The 17,326-nt window shown below is 41.1% G+C and overlaps 1 protein-coding gene across 9 annotated transcripts in view; it reads left to right on the forward strand.

The window, feature by feature from the left end:
• RNF152 (ring finger protein 152) overlaps window positions 1-11,221 on the forward strand; it is a 71,908-nt gene extending 60,687 nt beyond the window's left edge. For all 9 annotated transcript variants that reach the window (XM_036418109.2, XM_045574922.1, XM_036418111.2 and 6 more), the window contains one exon: window positions 3,195-11,221. In XM_036418109.2, the coding sequence (XP_036274002.1) occupies window positions 3,220-3,957 (738 nt within the window). In that variant the 5' untranslated portion in view covers window positions 3,195-3,219 and the 3' untranslated portion in view covers window positions 3,958-11,221. The remainder of the gene's footprint in view (window positions 1-3,194) is intronic.
• Window positions 11,222-17,326: the final 6,105 nt, after the last annotated feature.

Here is a 17,326-nt window from a genome sequence, read left to right on the forward strand (position 1 = left end):
GCTAATGTGGTCCTGGTTTCCATTCTCTTTGTTCTATATTGACTCACATCTTTTCAGTGTATGTTGAAAGGGAGGAAGAATGATTCATCATTAGCTTCGGTCCATAGTCTCATAAATGTTCTTCTCTTCACCTAACTAATCATCATCATTACTAGTTATGCTTCAGAAAGTAAACTGGAATGCAATACAGGCTGGCTTAATAGAGATCAAATCGGTGAATAAATCAGAGAGGCTGCTGTCAAAGTGGCTTGAGTTGTTGAGCACAGAGCTGTGTCACTGTTCTGCTTTTGTGTTCAGCCTGTATGGTAAGGGTTAGAGCTTACTTGGATGGAGTTGGAAATTTGAGTAGTATAATCTAATTTGAAAGAGGCTTAACAGCAATTAAGTGAACATTACTCGGAACATAAATTCATGAGTAAAATTGCGTGTTGGTTTTGTTGGGGTGGGGGTTGGGGGAAGATGTGGCAGGTCTTGGGGCAGGGCCAAGGGGAACGCTCATTCCTCCCTATCTGTTTGAAAGGGCAGTTCTTTGAGAGCCTGAAGTGCCTCTGGGCAGTTCACACACACCGTAGCAGGGATAGTCAGAACTGGCACTATGTCCCTCACTGCCTGGCAGTATGTGGACTCTGAACTCACTTGACCTTCAGCCACAACTCCATCCTCCCTGCTTGGCCAGTGAGGAAGCAGCCTCATCGAAGTACATGTCCTTGACATGTGCCTGGCTATGCTTATCCCTTCCCTTCCTGTAGAACTTGCTGTCCCTGCCTGGGCCTGTGGGAGGATGCTTGCAGGTTCTGTGAGCACTCTGTTTCTTAACAGGTATCTGTATCAAAAACCTCAATGTAAGAGCTAAAACTATAAAACTCTTAGTGACGGGATCTTTAAGTTAGTCTTGTTAGAAAAAAAATCCCCTAGTCAGTGTCACACATGCTATATAGAAATAATCCTGTGGTTGTTCACCTCCTTTCCTTTGCTCGGGCTGATGCTGACCTGAAGAGGACCTGCCCTCTGATTTTACATGTCTAAATCCTCTCCATAATCCAGACTTGTCACTGAGCCATCCCGATTCCTCCAGTTCCTGTATGTCACACGGCACTTCGTGTTTCTAACTGCTGAGTCCTTTCAGGCTGGGAGCTTCTTACGGGCAGTGACAAGGTCTTAGCTACAAGGAACAAAAACAAATACCATCGTGCTTGAAACATGGTAGATATTCAATGAAAATTTGAATGAATAAATGAATGGAAGAGAAAAGGATATACATAACTTTAAATTGCTTAAGTGTTGGTTTTGGGGCTGATTCTTCTTAATATCCTACAGTAGCTGGATTTGTGCGTGGTAGATATTCTTTTTTATTTTTTCAGCTTTATTGAGACATAATTGACAAATACAATTATAAGATATTTACAGTGTGGTGATTTGGTAAATGTATACATTGTGAAAGGATTCCCCCCATCTAGCTGATTAACTTATATGCCTCCTAACATGTTAAATAAGTTCTACTCTTAGTGAATGTTAATTATTCAATAAATATTTCTTGAATCAGTGGATGGATAGTTTATTATTATATGATCTTGCTGAATGCTATATTGCTATATTTTACTTTTAATAATGTAATGTATGGGGTCTTACTACAGCTAAACTATTTTTAAAATATGTCACTCTCTTGATTGTCACTGGTAATTTTTTTTTTTTAATCTTCACCTGAGGACACATTTCTATTGATTTTGAGAGAGAGAGAGAGAGAGAGAGAGAGAGAGAGAGAGAGAGAGAGAGAGAGAGAGATCCATTGCTTTCATACATGCTCCGACCAGGGATCGAACCCACCACCTTTTGATGTACAGGATGAAGCTCCAATCAAATGAGACACCCATTCGGGGCATCACTTTTAATTTTTATCAGTGATTATTTCATAGAGGAAGTTAGAAAAAGAAGGTTCACCATAGCTGATTTGGCTCAGTGGATAGGGCACCGGCCTGGGGACTAAAGGGTCCCAGGTTCAATTTCTGTCAGAGCACATGGCTGGGTTGCAGGTTTGATCCCCAGAAAGGGATGTGCAGGAGGCAGTCTATCAATGATTTTCTCTCATCATTGATGTTTCTATCTCTCTCTCCCTCTCCCTTCTTCTCTATAATCAATAAAAATATATTTTAAAGAAAAGAAAAAGAAGGTTCACTTTTTAAAAAAAACATGAAAGAGCTTTTCTATATCGTTTGCTGCCTCTGTGTGTGGGTGGACTTCCAGTTAAGTGTTACCCAGTGACCCTGCTGCTGGTGCCTTCCAGGAGGCCAACACTGTGCTCCTTTTTTTTTTTTTTTTTTTTTTTAAATGGTGAAGCCTGCCTGCCAGTCTTCTGACAACCTTTCACTATACAATACTTGGTTAGGATCAGTTCATTAATAGTCTTTGCTTGTGGTCATGTTACTTGGTACAAGCCTAAGTAAGAGCGAGATGAATAGAACTGCCTGAAAAATATTTGTGGTCACGTGTGCCTTTGTGACCCCGGCTGCCTGAAGGGTCATTGCTGTCGGTGGTTTTGGTTGTTGTGTCTTAGATTTTGTGTCTTGTTTTGTTTTTGTCTCTTTTGAAACCAATGAACAAGAATTACTATGGTTCAAAGAACTTGGTGGAAAAGATAACAGATGCCTGTGTGTGTGTGTTCTTGGCATCATTCCAATGACTTATGAGGGAGGAACAGGCCTAACCCATAGAAAGTGGCAAGTTAGTTACACAAAGTTCCTAGGTTGTAAAGTTGCCTGGTTTGGCAATGAGTATCTACAGGAGGATGAGGAGAGTCAGGGAAAGGTCAGAAGATCTAAGGAAAGAAATTTACTTTTAGGAAATGCTGCAAACTTAGTGGAAGCAAGAGAGTTTCTCTGATGTATTAGAAGAATAATCCACTGAAATCCACCGTATATTTCAGGTCCACTGAAATATACAAAACAAACAGTCTCCCCCCCTTTATGTACCCATCCACCCCAGAGGCATCCGTGCCTTTAGAAATGAGCTAAGTATTTGCCATGACAAGCCATTCACCGGCCACTGGACATTATGGGAATCCTGCAGTCTCACAGGTGGGGCAGTTTTAAGCTTCTGACCTAGTGTCAGGACGTTTGAGCAGTGGCGTAAATCCATCAGATATGTTGCTCTCCCAGCTTGTTTGAAGTGGCTAACTTTGAATTTTTTGTCTTCTTCAGAAATGAACCCACCTGAGCATGCTCGATGCCAGTGAGCTCCCGGATCACCGCACCACGTCAGGAAGCCTCAGAGCAGGCAGGTGCCGGAGCAGTGGCCTCTGAGAGCAAGCTTCTTCCCTGTGGCCTTGACCTCCCTGTTCCCCCGTCCAAGATGGAGACGCTCTCCCAAGATTCCTTGCTGGAGTGTCAGATCTGTTTCAACTATTACAGCCCCCGGCGAAGGCCCAAGTTACTGGACTGCAAGCACACCTGCTGCTCGGTGTGCCTTCAGCAGATGAGGACGAGCCAGAAGGACGTGAGGTGCCCCTGGTGCCGAGGCATCACCAAGCTGCCCCCGGGCTTCACCGTGTCCCAGCTCCCCGACGACCCCGAGGTCCTCGCCGTGATCGCCATCCCGCACGCCTCCGAGCACACCCCGGTCTTCATCAAACTCCCCAGCAACGGGTGCTACATGCTGCCCCTCCCCATCCCCAAGGAGCGCGCGCTGCTGCCCGGAAGCATGGGCTGCCGCCTGCTGCCCGGGAGCCAGCAGAAGCCGGTCACGGTGGTGACCATTCCCGCGGAGCAGCAGCCTCTGCAAGGCGGGTCTCCCCCGGAGGCGGCGGAGGAGGAGCCCGACCGGCGGGGCGCGGTGAAGAGCTCCACCTGGTCCGGGGTGTGCACTGTGATCCTGGTGGCCTGCGTCCTGGTCTTCCTGCTGGGCATCGTGCTGCACAACATGTCCTGCATCTCCAAGCGCTTCACTGTGATATCCTGTGGCTGAAGCGGGCCGCGGGGCCGGGGCTGGCGGGCGCCACCTCGGGGTGGAGCAGGTGTTGATGATGGGACTCCGGTGAGAAGGTGGGGGCGACGCTGATCCTTTGGTGCCGAGCGCTGGCCTCCGGGGCTGCCACTTGATGAACCCGAGACGGACACGGAGGGGGCGAAAGGGGAGGTCTCGGCCAGATGCCAGACGGGTCGTTCTGAGCATAGATGGCGGTGGCAGTAGCTTCGAAGACGATTGCATGCATCCTCGTAGTCACTTATTAAATGGACTGTAACTTAATGATTTTTTTCCCCAAAGTCTCGTGGTGAGATAGACCTAGTCTACTTAGATGTCGAACTGTGCAAGTGCTTACGGTGTGATCTTCTCTAAATGTGGTAGATGAAAACCAAGATGCTATGTGTGTACAAGTAGAATCCAACCTGAGAATGAATCCATGACCAGTGCAGTGATGACTGGCAGTGCTGATTTCTTTCCTTTGACAGATGAAACCCAGTCTTCACTTAGTTGCTAAGGCTTTTTTTTTTAATACTACAATACATGGCGCCTGAATTAAGCCAAGTTAAGCGGACCGTCGCTTTTTGAAGAAACTATTGGAACAATGTTTCCAATGTGTTGTGTTTTGTTTGTCGTGTTCCTTCATTTTTCTTCCCTTGTAATTAGAGCTCAATGTTGTGTTTATTAAGTGGAAAGCTCAACAGGGGAGCCATAAACTGAGTAATGATGAGAAATGCCTAATCCCACATGAAAACTATATGCCAATTTTTCTCAAGCCATTTCACAAAATAAGAATTTTCAATGTAAATATTGTGTATTTATATGTGTGTGTAATTTGGTTTACCTCGGGTATTGAATCTTTTCAGAAGACTCTTGGTAGAGAGACTCAGTAGGCATGAATGAGTGCAGGGTCTGAAATGGTGCCACCTACCTCCTGGGCACTGGGACCCACCCAGTGAGGAGTCACACACTCGTCACTTCCAACACCTGCTCCTCTTTTGTGCAGTCGACTTGTGAGGCACAAACAGAGAGTAACAGAACCTTCTGTCTTTTCTCCCAGTTTGGGGATATTATAATAGTCACAAGTGTTGTTAACCAGTGATAAACCTGGACTGGCATGTTAATAGATAGTCCACAGTTATTTTTTGAAAGAGATTATTGTCCCATGAGAGTTGAATCATTCTGAATTCCAGTTTCCTTTTGTTGTATAAATAAGAGTATCTCTTGTATCTGGAAATGTGTTTTTATTGAGAAAAGTGGTGAGATAAACCTACAACTCACATTGTCAATTTAAATGGACCAGTTCATCCTAAACTCTTAAGAGAGATTTGCTAGATGAAGTGACGAATTCCTATGCTGGGTGTGTGGCGTGTGGAAATAGCTGTGAGCTTTACAGTCCTCATCTAATTTCTTTTATGACATTCCTGAAGCAAGTGATACGTGACAAGGACTCCTCTCCTAAATATATATGTTTATGTTCCATTGAATCCATGAAAATAGGGGAGAGGAAGATTAGCAGTGACTGGTTCCAAAAAAAAGCAAAGCTGGAAAGAACCCTCCAAGATGGAGACAGTTTAATTTACTTATATGCTAACTAAGACCTTCAAGCAGCACAAAACATGCACATTAAAGGGGTGGAAATTAGGAGAGATAAAATGACAATATAATGATTAGAATCCAGAGCCAACACTGTTCATTGATGTGAGGATTCAATTAAAAAAAAAAAATGAACTCGAGCTTTTCAAATCTTTCAAATTTTTTGTAAGACCCTTAGGAAATGTATTTGAAAGCTCAAACTAGATATTAGGTTAAAATGCCATTTTATTGTGCAAGCCATTGGGCATTATACAACAAATCTAGGATTTATTTGGTATTAATAATTTAGGTATCATATTAGCTGAATGCTATCCTCTATTATGTAACATAATATACTGTTGGGTTAGTGTCTATTTCTCCAACTGAACCAGGCTGCTGTAATGCACATCTGACCCAATTTCTATTCCTTTTTTGGGGAAATAACACACCAAAAATACAGAAATGTTGCATTAAGAACACTACATTTCAAATGGACTTTACCCTTGCAATTTTAAGCCATGCCATATTCCAATTAATTTTGTAAGTGATATCTGCATATGTTTATGTACAGTAAGAAATGATCAGCTGTGTAGTGTAGTATTTGATAGATTTCTATGTGTTAAGTAGGTTATATATAGACTCTAAATCTAAAGTATGTGACAGTACAGCGCCCTGTGTTTCTTAGTGTAAAAATATTGAGTCAAGTTACCATTCACATAACTGTTACTTAAAAACAATCCGATGCTAGACTGCAATGAAGCAGTGCAAAGTTAATCAGCTCTGTGATAGGATCTTGACTTTACAACCTAGGATAACAATAACAACCCAAAGCAGAATTTTCTGTGAGTCTTACTGACAAAAAAACAACACACTGTTTGAATGAATTCTGTCTACAGTTACTTGTGCACCTGTTTGTTAGGGTGTGTGTGTGTGTGTGTGTGTGTGTGTGTGTGTGTGTGTGATGTCAGCCTGCCAAATAGAATGTTCATAGACTTGATGTTTTAATGGTATTTGACATCCCATTGCTCTGGCCTCTTCTGGCATTAACCCATAACACTACCCATGTGACCAAAGTCCAGTGGCACAATCAGCCACAATCTACAGTTGCATATCAATGAAAAAGTCACAACTGAAAGCACAGAAAGTTAGAGTTGAAAGCAACCTCCAGTGGCTTCATTTGTAGGTGAGTCCATTGAGGCCCGCAGACTGACAGAGCTGCTTGGAATTCTGCAGCAAAAGGGAGATAAGAACTTTGCACTTCTCCTTCCTAGGCCTGTCAACTGCTATGCAGGAACTTCTGCAGGTTGGATGAATACCCTTTACTAGCTCAACTCTTGCTTTAAAGTGTGTCTGTGTGTCTGTGTAGCTTTCTATACTGATATTCATTTCAGTTAGCATCTACCTCTCTTGGAAATGAAAGGAAGGTTGATAGGGGATGAGTACAGAAGTTTAAAAGAAACCATCTCATTTGAATTTTTAAAATTGCAAGCCATTTGTTTCCCTCCATTTTTCCCTTTTGTGTAAAGGACAAGTGTTGTGTAAATAGTAATGTAAAAGAAGCATGAGTTTTCACCTTTATTAATGATCTTGACATAAGCAAGAGAATGCTTAATATGTTGGGTAGAGCCAAGTAGGCTATCAAAAAGCATTGTCTTTGGAACTTTTTTTTTTTTTTTTTTTTACTATAACCTGGAGCATAAGTTGTGATGAAAAGGCAAATCATTTCTTAGTTCCAGTCATACTTTATGATCAGAAAGCTTTAAGGTATTTTCTTTAAATGTATAATTAAATTTAATCTTGCTCACAACTGAGTAGTGGATCCCTCGAAGGTTAAACCAATGGGGATGCAGCCCTTGGGATCTTCTAGGTTAGCACTGCTCAGTAGAACTTTCTGTGATGATGGAAATGTTATGTAGCCCATGCAGTCCAATGCAGTAGCCACTAGCCACATAGGTTATAGGCAGTTGAAATAGGGTTAGTTTCCTGAACTACTAGATTTTGTGTTTTAGTATTTAAGTTTAAGTTATTTAAATTTAGTAACTCATTTGGTTAGTGGCTGAATCATTGGATAGCACAATTCTGGATGGTTGTGCAGTGGTATCTAGCATCAGTGTTAAAAGTAACAGAGTAAGGTTAAGACAGTTTGTGGTTTAGTAGTGACATGCAGTTGGCTAAAAAACAAACCTTTCTGGATTTAAAAGTATATGATCTCAAGTATGATAGTAAAAATTCATTGATTGCCCTTTGGGGTTATTACTTGGATACTTTGAATCAAGGCACGACCAGTGAAGCTTAAAGAGTGCTTTATGAAGTCCCTTTTCTGGGATTATTTGCTGCATGTGAATTTATTGTCCAAAAATAGTAGTTGCACCGTAGCTGTAAAACATTCGACTTGCAAGTTATGCATGACCTGTAACTGTGAAAATGTGTTTAGGGTCTTATGGCCAAAAAGTAAATGTTAACTGGGGGGGAAAAAAAGCCTCATGAAATCTCTCTTCACTTCCAGCATCTTACCCAGATTTCACTGCTGCATTAGTAAGGTGTGAGGTGTAAGAGCAAGCATGTATCACGTGCTTATAAGACTGTTTTTGTTTGCCCTTGAAGTCTTCCAGCTTATTATTGTATGTGGTGTGGGCATTTGTGGGCATCATTTTTCATTTGCCAGACTAAAACATAGGTACTATTTTTAGGGTCAGATTTGTCGTTGTTTAATCTTGCGTTTTATTTTTGTTATCATGGAAAGAATAGAAGATTTGCAGCCTGGCACAAAGACACTTTTTTTTTTTTAACGTTAAAAATATTACCCATGGAAGTGACTAATATTGCTTTTTCAGTGAGTAAGTGGAAGCAGAAAACTCAGTTTGAGATTATATATATATATATATATATATATATATATATATATATATGTATGTATATATATATTAGACTCTTCCTGCCTAGTACATTATTCCACTCTAAATTTTGATTTAAAAAGTTCTCATAGCTTTATTTGAAAACCTATGCTGTGTCAAAAAAAATTGCTTAATTTTTAATTATTTTTAATTATTTTTAGAATATAATGTAAACCAAATACATTTGCTTCTAATTAGCAGACTTGAAGCAGGGCCCCCTTGATTGCCTCGCCCCACCCAAAATAACTCATCAATGGGCATTGACCATTCTCTTTTTAGCTTGTTTTTGAAAGTTACTAAAAATTATTTTTGCCAAAATGATAGCTTTTCTTTAGACTTACAAGGAAGTTAGAGGTGCAAAAGTTGTTGGAGGAGTGATATGCAAAAGATTTGAATTTCTTCTCTGAGAAAAATGCTGCTGCTAATCCGTCAGCATTTTGTTTTCACACCAGACGAGTCATCAGTCAGTTGCTCTGTCATCCTTGACCTAGAAGAAAGGAGCTGTTCCTTACCATTTCCATCATTGTCAGTAAAATATCTCCCACAGAATACTTACCAAATCAAACTCCAACGAAGAGTGAGATAGTCAAGGTAATTCGGTAACTTTTAAAAATAGTAGTCTACTTCAAAAGTGATGATGATTAGTTGCTGAATTTTGTTCAACATGAAACACTTCTTAAAAGTGGATATTTAAGCCATTGATTTTTCTGACAATTCAGATATAAGTAATAGATATATATGTAGATACACAATTTAATGGTAATAAGAGTAAAAATGTTGTTTGTCATGTTTCCAATTTGTGGGTTATACAATGTTGAATTTAGATGTCAATATCTTAGTAAATCGTATTGACGACTTACGTTACGTCAAACTATCCACTTTTGTGAATGTCTATGTAACCAAAATCTTGAGACTTTTCAAATTTAGGAAGAGGTGGATTCTGCATACATTTTATTGGAAATCTATTGATGATTGAAGACCATAAGCAGGTGGGGAATTTAATTTCTGTCTTCCAAAAATACTTCTTTGGTTTTGCTCAAATGGTCTTGGGTAGAGCACTATTTTTCCTGAAATCTTAGAATGTGGCTCTGATTTTTCTGCACAGGTTTCCTTGCTTAGTTGAGCCAATGACATTTATTTTTTTATTTTTTCAGGATTCACTGCCTGGGATATCCCACTATGTATATCTCACTTATGGTGTAGTGGTGCTTGAAAACACTCATCTCATTAACTAGACTTTATTATTCTAGCTTAAGGTTTTTGATACTATTCATACTATGACCTTTTTTAGGGACAATCAGTAATATTTGTGGTAAAGTACTGAGGGGTCTCTTGAAGTTTGCAACAGCATGTACTCTATTTGTTTTCTGGGAGTGTTTTCTATAGCCGTTCCTGTTCTAGAGCACCACTCTGAACTCATCACTTTGGGATGTAGGGCTAGCAGCCCACGTGAAAGTCTTCTGTGACCTCCCTGGGGTGTGAGTTATTGAGCTGTTCTACCAAGAGTTTTCCAAAGGTATGCTCAGTTTTTAATTTGACATTTGCTTTTTGAGAATCCAGAAGTAGAAGGTTTGATATGATGGTGGTGAAGAAGCCTCGACTGTAAGAGGAAGGAAATAGATGAGGCAAATGCCCCTTAAAGGGGACGGAGTTAACATGTCATCTCTGTTTACATAGTGAGAGGGTGCATTAGCTGGTATTTTGCACTTGCTTCAGATAATTCCTATTCAGGTTTTCCTACCTGAGGGGTAACGCTGAAGTAGATCCTGTGTGGGGGAGATGGAGATGTGGCCTTGGGTCTAGAGCAAAAGGTGGACAGATCTGACTAGCATAAAGGGGAAGAAAACCTGTAATGGGATTATAGCTCCAACACAAATTGTGTAGGAGCTGGCGGTCAGTCATGGCAGGTTTCAGCTGAAAGAAATTGGGAAATAATTGCCAAGCACAATTGGCCATTCCAGTGTGATCTCCCAAATTCAATTCAGGATGTTTAAATTGAACACGCATTGTGAGCATCCTGGACAACTTCAGAGCCTGCTCTAGAGTTGGTTGCTGAGTCATAGACAAACACTAATCACATCTTAGCCATGGAATGCAATGCCTATACCTATGGATGTATCCTGACTTGAACAGGTTGATACTATTGGAAAGACTCTTTCGAGAATATTCGGTTTCTATCTGGTTGTTGTCATTTATTATATTTTTTCTTCCATCACTTGTTCCTGTTTGCCCCACTTGACAAATGCATGTGGGAGGCTGGTTTCAGCATGGGGTGGTTAAGAACTCCCTACATAAGCCATGCAGCTGCTCCACGGGGTTCCTGCCATTATGGTTCCACTGGTGGGTTCTCGGGCTTCTGGATAACTAATACTCCAGTCAAATGGCTAGATTAATGCTGAGTAGAGGCTGTTCACTCAAGTCCTTGACATGTTTCATTTAAAATTATGTGTGTTATTTATTTTAGGAGCTTTTCTTTTAAAGGGCTGAATCGCCCTACAGATAAATGAGCTGCTGGGCTGTGTGGGAAATATTGTCCAAATGTTGCCAAATATTGACTTCATAAGGGGGATATCAAGCTGCTGTTTATAAATCTGAATGTCTTGAAAGCATTCTTGCTTGCTCTCTGTTGTAGATGGTGTGTTAGCAAGTCCTGCGTTTTTCCAACGAACCCAATTTTAATATATGGTATTTTTGTATGCCAAACTGGTGTCTTGTCCTTTGTATATGTGGTAATGTTGATTTTATGACTACTGTTAAAACACATTTGCTATGATTAAAATTCATAAAATGATTTCAAATAGACTCATGTGTTGGTTTTTCTCCCCTGACTCCTCAGAGATTTAAAAATATAGCTGGAATTTTCGTCATCAGTTATTCTTAGAATTTTAATAGATTGAGGTGATAAAGCAACAAGGAGCTCTCCAGCCAAGGATTTTAAGTGGAGGTGACCTTCAAGTGGCTTCTCTGAGAAGCCAAAGAATGCATTTGTAACGAGTATGCCTAAGCATGTTTTTGCAAATTTGTGTGTGTGTGTGTGTGTGTGTGTGTGTGTGTGTGTGTGTGTGTAGCTTCTGGTGGCCCTACCTTTATCTTCCACTTTTAGAAATGACACTCTGTATGTATGGCCCCAAGTGGACATCTCATACTGAGTGGAGAACAATTTTATGCACGTGAGATGAGAGGCAGTGTGCCCTGCCTGGGCTCTGAATCTGGAAAGGTATTCTTCAATTAATGTTTTCATCAATGGGGTGGTGTTTTAGAAAGCATTTTTGTTTTTGTTTTGATTTTATTTTTTTAAATTAAATTATTATCTGTGTACATATTTTAACATTGCTGCCCCCCCCCCATACATACCCACCCTCCCCAGAGTTTTGTGTCCATTGGTTGTACGTATATGCATGTATACAAGTCCTTCAGTTGATCTCTTATCTCCCCCAGATCTCCCTACCCTCCCCGCTGTAATTTGACAGTCTGCTTGTTGCTTTACTGTCTCTATATCTATTTTTTGGTTCATCAGTTTATAATGTTCTTTATTATCCATAAATGAGTGAGGTCATGTGGTATTTCTCTTTCATTGACTGGCTTATTTCACTCAGCATGATGTTCTCCAATTCCATCCAGGTTGCTGCAAATGATGAGAATTCCTTCTTTTTTATGGCAGCATAGTATTTCATTGTGTAGATGTGCCATAGTTTTTTGATCCAATCATCTACTGACGGGCACCTAGGCTGTTTCCAAATCCTAGCTATTATAGATTGTGCTGCTATGAACATGGGGGTGCATATATCCTTTCTGATTGGTGTTTCTAGTTTCTTGGGATATATTCCTAGGGGTGGGATTACTGGGTCAAATGGGAGTTCCATTTTCAGTTTTTTGAAGAAACTCCATACTGTTCTCCACAGTGGTTGCACCAGTCTACATTCCCACCAGCAATGCACGGGGGTTCCTTTTTCTCTTCAACCTCGCCAATACTTGTCATTTGTTGACTTGTTGATGTTGGTCCTTCTGACAGGTGTGAGATGATACCGCATTGTTGTTTTGATTTGCATGTCTCAGATAATTAGTGACTGTGAGCATGTTTTATTGTGCCTCTTGGCCTTCCCCTTCTGTCTTTTGAAAATATTCTATTTAGGTCTATTGCCCATTTTTTAATTGGATCATTTTCCTTTTAATTAGTTGTATAAGCTGTCTGTAGATGTTGGAGATTAAACTTTTATCAGTGATAACATTTGTAAATACGTTCTCCCATACAGTGAGCTTTCTTGTTGTTTTGTTGATGGTTTCTTTTGCTGTAAAAAAGCTTTTTATTTTGATATAGTCCCATTTGTTTATTTTCTCTTTAGCTTCCATTGCCCAAGGGGCAGTATCGGTGAAGAAGTTCTTTTGGCATATGTCTGAGATTTTGCCTCCTGTGGATGCCTTTAGTATTTTGGTTTCCCGTCTTATGTTTAAGTCCTGTATCCATTTTGAGTTTATTTTTGTGTATGGTGTAAGTTTGTGATCTAGTTTCATTCTTTTGCATGTATCTGTCCAATGTTCCCAACACCATTTATTATTTATTATTTATTTTTATTTATTTATTCAGAAAATGTACCATTTCCCCATTTTTTTTCTTTCTTGTTGGTTCATATAGTTTGGTGTATTCAGTTCCCAACTCTCTCTCTCTTTTTTTTTCTTTCAAATTTAATAAATTTTTATTGTTCAGATTATTACAAATGTGTTCCTCTTACCACCCCCCCTCAATTGCGCCCCTCCACCAGGTTCCCACCTTACCCTGTCCTTTCCCCATTGCCCATTGTCCTCATCCATAGGTGTACAGTTTTTGTTGTCTCTTCCCCCACTCCCACTCCCCTTTTCCCCGAGAATCACCAGTCCACTCCCCTTCCATACCTCTGATTCGATTATATTCAAAAGTTAATATTCATCAGATTTTTTAATTCCTTTGGTTTTTAGTTTCACTTGTTGATAGTTACGTATTTGCTGCTCATAATTTTTATCTTTATCTTCTTCCTCTTCCTAAATAACCCCCTTCAGCAATTCATATAATTCTGGTTTGGTGGTGATGAACTCCTTTTTTTTATTTTTTTATTTGTGAAGCTCTTTATCTGGCCTTCTATTCTGAGTGATAGCTTTGCTGGGTAGAGTATTTTTGACTGTAGGTTCTTGCTATTCATTATCTTGAATATTTCTTGCCATTCCCATCTGGCCTGCATGGTTTTGGTTGAGAAATCAGCTGACAATCGTATCAGTGCTCCTTTATAAGTAACTACCTGCTTTTCTCTTGCTGCTTTTAATATTCTCTCTTTGTCTTTTGCTCTTGGAATTTTTTTTTTAAATATATTTGATTGATTTTACACAGAGAGGAATTGAGAGGGATAGAGAGTTAGAAATGTCGATGAGAGAGAAACATCGACCAGCTGCCTCTTGCACACCCCCCACTGGGGATGTGCCCGCAACCAAGGTACATGCCCTTGACCGGAATCGAACCTGGGACCCTTCAGTCCGCAGGCTGACACTCTATCCACTGAGCCAAACCAGTCCTGGCTGCTCTTGGAATTTTAATTATAATGTTTCTTGGTGTGGTCCTCTTTGGATTCCTTTTGTTTGGGGTTCTGTGTGCTTTCTGGACTTGTAGGTCTAATTCTTTCACCAGGTGGGGGAAGTTTTCTGTCACTATTTCTTTCAGTATGTTTTCGATATCTTGCTCTCTCTGATCTTCTGGGACCCCCATAATTCTGATGTTGGTTCGCTTGAAATTGTCCCAGAGGTTTCTTACACTATCTTCAACTTTCTGGATTCTCTTGCCTTCTTGCTTCTGCAGAGGAGTGTCCTCTGGCTCTTTGTGTTCTAAATCTTTGTCTTGATTCTTGTGATCTTCCAGTCTGTTTTTAGGACTCTGTGTAATATTTTCTATTTCAGACAATGTTTTCAGTTCTAGTTGATCCCTTATTATTTCTAGTTGCTCCCTTTTCATATCCTCATAGGTCTCATTTATTTTATTGGCCTTTTTTAAGGATATTATTGAACAGCCTTATAACAGTGGTTTTGAACTTAATGTCCATTCTTTTCTTTTCCTCCATCTCCTTCCTTTATGTCCTGTGCCTTGTCTGCATTTTAGTTGTTTTCCTGATTTGAAGGAATAGTTTTGTGTATTAGGTGTTCTGATAGAGCCCAGTAGCACAGCCTTCCCAGTTACCTGGGACAGTCTTGGTATAGCCCTTTGTGGGCTATGTGTGCAGTCTTGTTGTTAAGCCTTGCTTATCACCGGGAAGTGTTGATCTCCAAGCCAATTGACTGTGGGGCTCAGCAGTGTCTCAGCTAGGAAGGCTTCTATACTCCACTTGGATGGGGTGGGGTCTCGGGGTGGTGCAGGCAATCTTTGGTTCCCTGTCAGTCTCACCTTAGAAGTCCTGTTTGTGGTGAGTTTCGGAAGATTTGTTGCAGGCTCGCGCACCTCTTTGGTGAAGGCGCAGACAAGCTTTGGATTCTGGCCAGTCCCTTCTCAGAGAAAGCCAGCCTCTGGGAGAGCTTCTGTGCTCAGCTTGAATGGGGCAGAGTCTCGGGGTGGTGCAGACAAGCTTTGTTTTCCCGTCGGCTCCTCCCCAAGTCCCGCAGTAATGGCCTCTGGCTTCACACACCTCAAAGAGATCTCTGCCCGCTGCCTGACAGTCTGGCCTCTCCCTATAGGGGGCATCTATCAGAGCAATAGGGTGATTCTGTTTTTCTTTCGAACAAGAAAGCCAGCTGCATGATTGTGGTCCACCCTCTCTGCGCGCAGGGAGAAAGCCAGCAGCACTTTCGGCTCTTCCTCTCTGAGTGCCGGGATTAAGCCAGCATCCTTTTTGTGCACACAGTTCTCCGTACCTTCACAGTTTCTGAGGTTCAGCATGCCTTCTCTCTCCTTCCTAGATGGCAGAGCCTCCTCTCAGCTAGCCGTCCAGTACTTCAGGGCAATGCCTCCCCTGTTTTCCAGTTCTAAATTCAAATTTGTTGTGGTAGGCTGCATTCGGGTGTCTACCCTATGCCGCCATCTTGGTTTCTCCCAACACCATTTATTGAAGAGACTATCTTGACTCCATTGTATATTTGTGCCTCCTTTATCAAATATTAATTGAGCATAGTGATTTGGGTTGATATCTGGGTTCTCGATTCTATTCCATTGGTCTATATGTCTGTTCTTATGCCAGTACCAGGCTGTTTTGAGAACAGTGGCTTTGTAATACAGCTTGAAATCTGGTATTGAGATCCCTTCTACTTTACTCTTCTAGAAAGCCTTTTTGTTAAAAGCATCCTGTCTTTCGATGACTCTGGATCACGGGCAGAGGGTGGGGTGGGAACCAGGTAGAGGGGAGATATGGGGGGAAAAATAGGAATAATTGTAATAATCTGAACAATAAAGATTTACTTTAAAAAAATTTTTCAATTTAGCATGTGGCCTATTCCTAGTTAAGAGGTTATCAATGAGCAAATATACACAGATGCTAAGGTAAGCATGCTTTGGCTCTGGCAAGTTAAGAAATAGCCCCCACAGTGTAAAAAGTGAGAGGTTACTGTGAATCAATATCCATTTCTTATACCAAAAATGAAGCTTTGGACTGGGAGCCCAAATTTTTGAAAGTATGAAAATTTGTTTAGCATATTTTAGAAGTTCTGGCATAGATTTCCCTGGTCCCAAGTACAGGTGGGGGATGGAGCGGGAAACGGGGAGGGATACTCAGAGAACTGCTTGCTCATGCTTGAGGTTTCCTATCAGCTAGCGATGCATCAGCTTCTCCACGTCTTGGGTCTTCCATGCCAGGACTGGATTGGAGGAGACTTCTCTATAGACTTAAGAGAAGAGGGAGTCACAGAAGAACCCTCCATGTGAATCTTGTCGGGGGATAATCCACCTTGGCAACTTCAGAAGACACTACTTCAAATGGCAACTTTAGATAGCAGAGGCTTTCTGCCTCTGGGGGTAAGGCTGGAAGGAGAGGGTGTCAGCTTCAAGATCTTTGCTATTCTGGCCCCTCTCTGCCAAGTGAGTAGCCGAGGGTCCAGAAAGGATGTTGGAGGGTGCAAAGGGAGAGTGGAGCCACGTGTTCACTGGGTGTCACACTCATCTTCAATCCTTACCTACAACCCCCCTCCAAATACTTGTCCAAATCTTCTGAAATGAAAGCCAGTATGTTACTTTTCATACTGCTTTTGTTTCTGGTGATTATTCTGGTAAGAGAAACCCATGTTCAGCATACACTCTGAAGCGTAGCACCAGGGCTGGGTAAATGGCACCTGGGGACAGGGGAAGGAACCGATCCTAGAATTAGACTGAGCCCCTGCTTTTCTTTTTTATAGGTTTGAAAACTTTTGCATGATTTTACTTGAACCCCCAAAATGGTAACAGCTGTAATTGGAATCGGTCCCTCCCATTCCACGTACTTATAGCCCGCTGTGTTCCCCATATCTTCACACTATTGTGCTTGAAAAATCATTGTTTTTATTATTTTTGCAAGAGTGAATGAATGTATAGATGTACGTGTGTGTGGATGCAAACATGTATATGCTTGTATACACAAATATATGTATACACATATATATGAACATTTCAGGGACTCGACACAGACTTTTTTTTTATAGGTTGAAAGATTGAAGATCCTTAGAGAGAGATCAGCACTCGGATTTCCCTACAAAGAAAGGATAATTTATATAGACTCATGAGGAAAGTTAGGGAGAGGAAAGTTCCCTTCAATCATTTGGTTCTTTATGTGGACGAATCACCAGGCACTAGGGCTGCTGAGACAAACGGCAAGCTGGACATGTCCCCTGTTCCCATGGGCCTCACAGTCTTGTAAGGGAGTCAGGGATTACAAAACAAATGATGGAGCGTCCAGTGCAGAGAGAGGCACGTGGTGTTTGAATGCATT

Source organism: Pipistrellus kuhlii, unplaced genomic scaffold, assembly GCF_014108245.1.
Source record: "Pipistrellus kuhlii isolate mPipKuh1 unplaced genomic scaffold, mPipKuh1.p scaffold_m20_p_6, whole genome shotgun sequence".
In the NCBI taxonomy this organism is placed as follows: Eukaryota; Metazoa; Chordata; class Mammalia; order Chiroptera; family Vespertilionidae; genus Pipistrellus; species Pipistrellus kuhlii.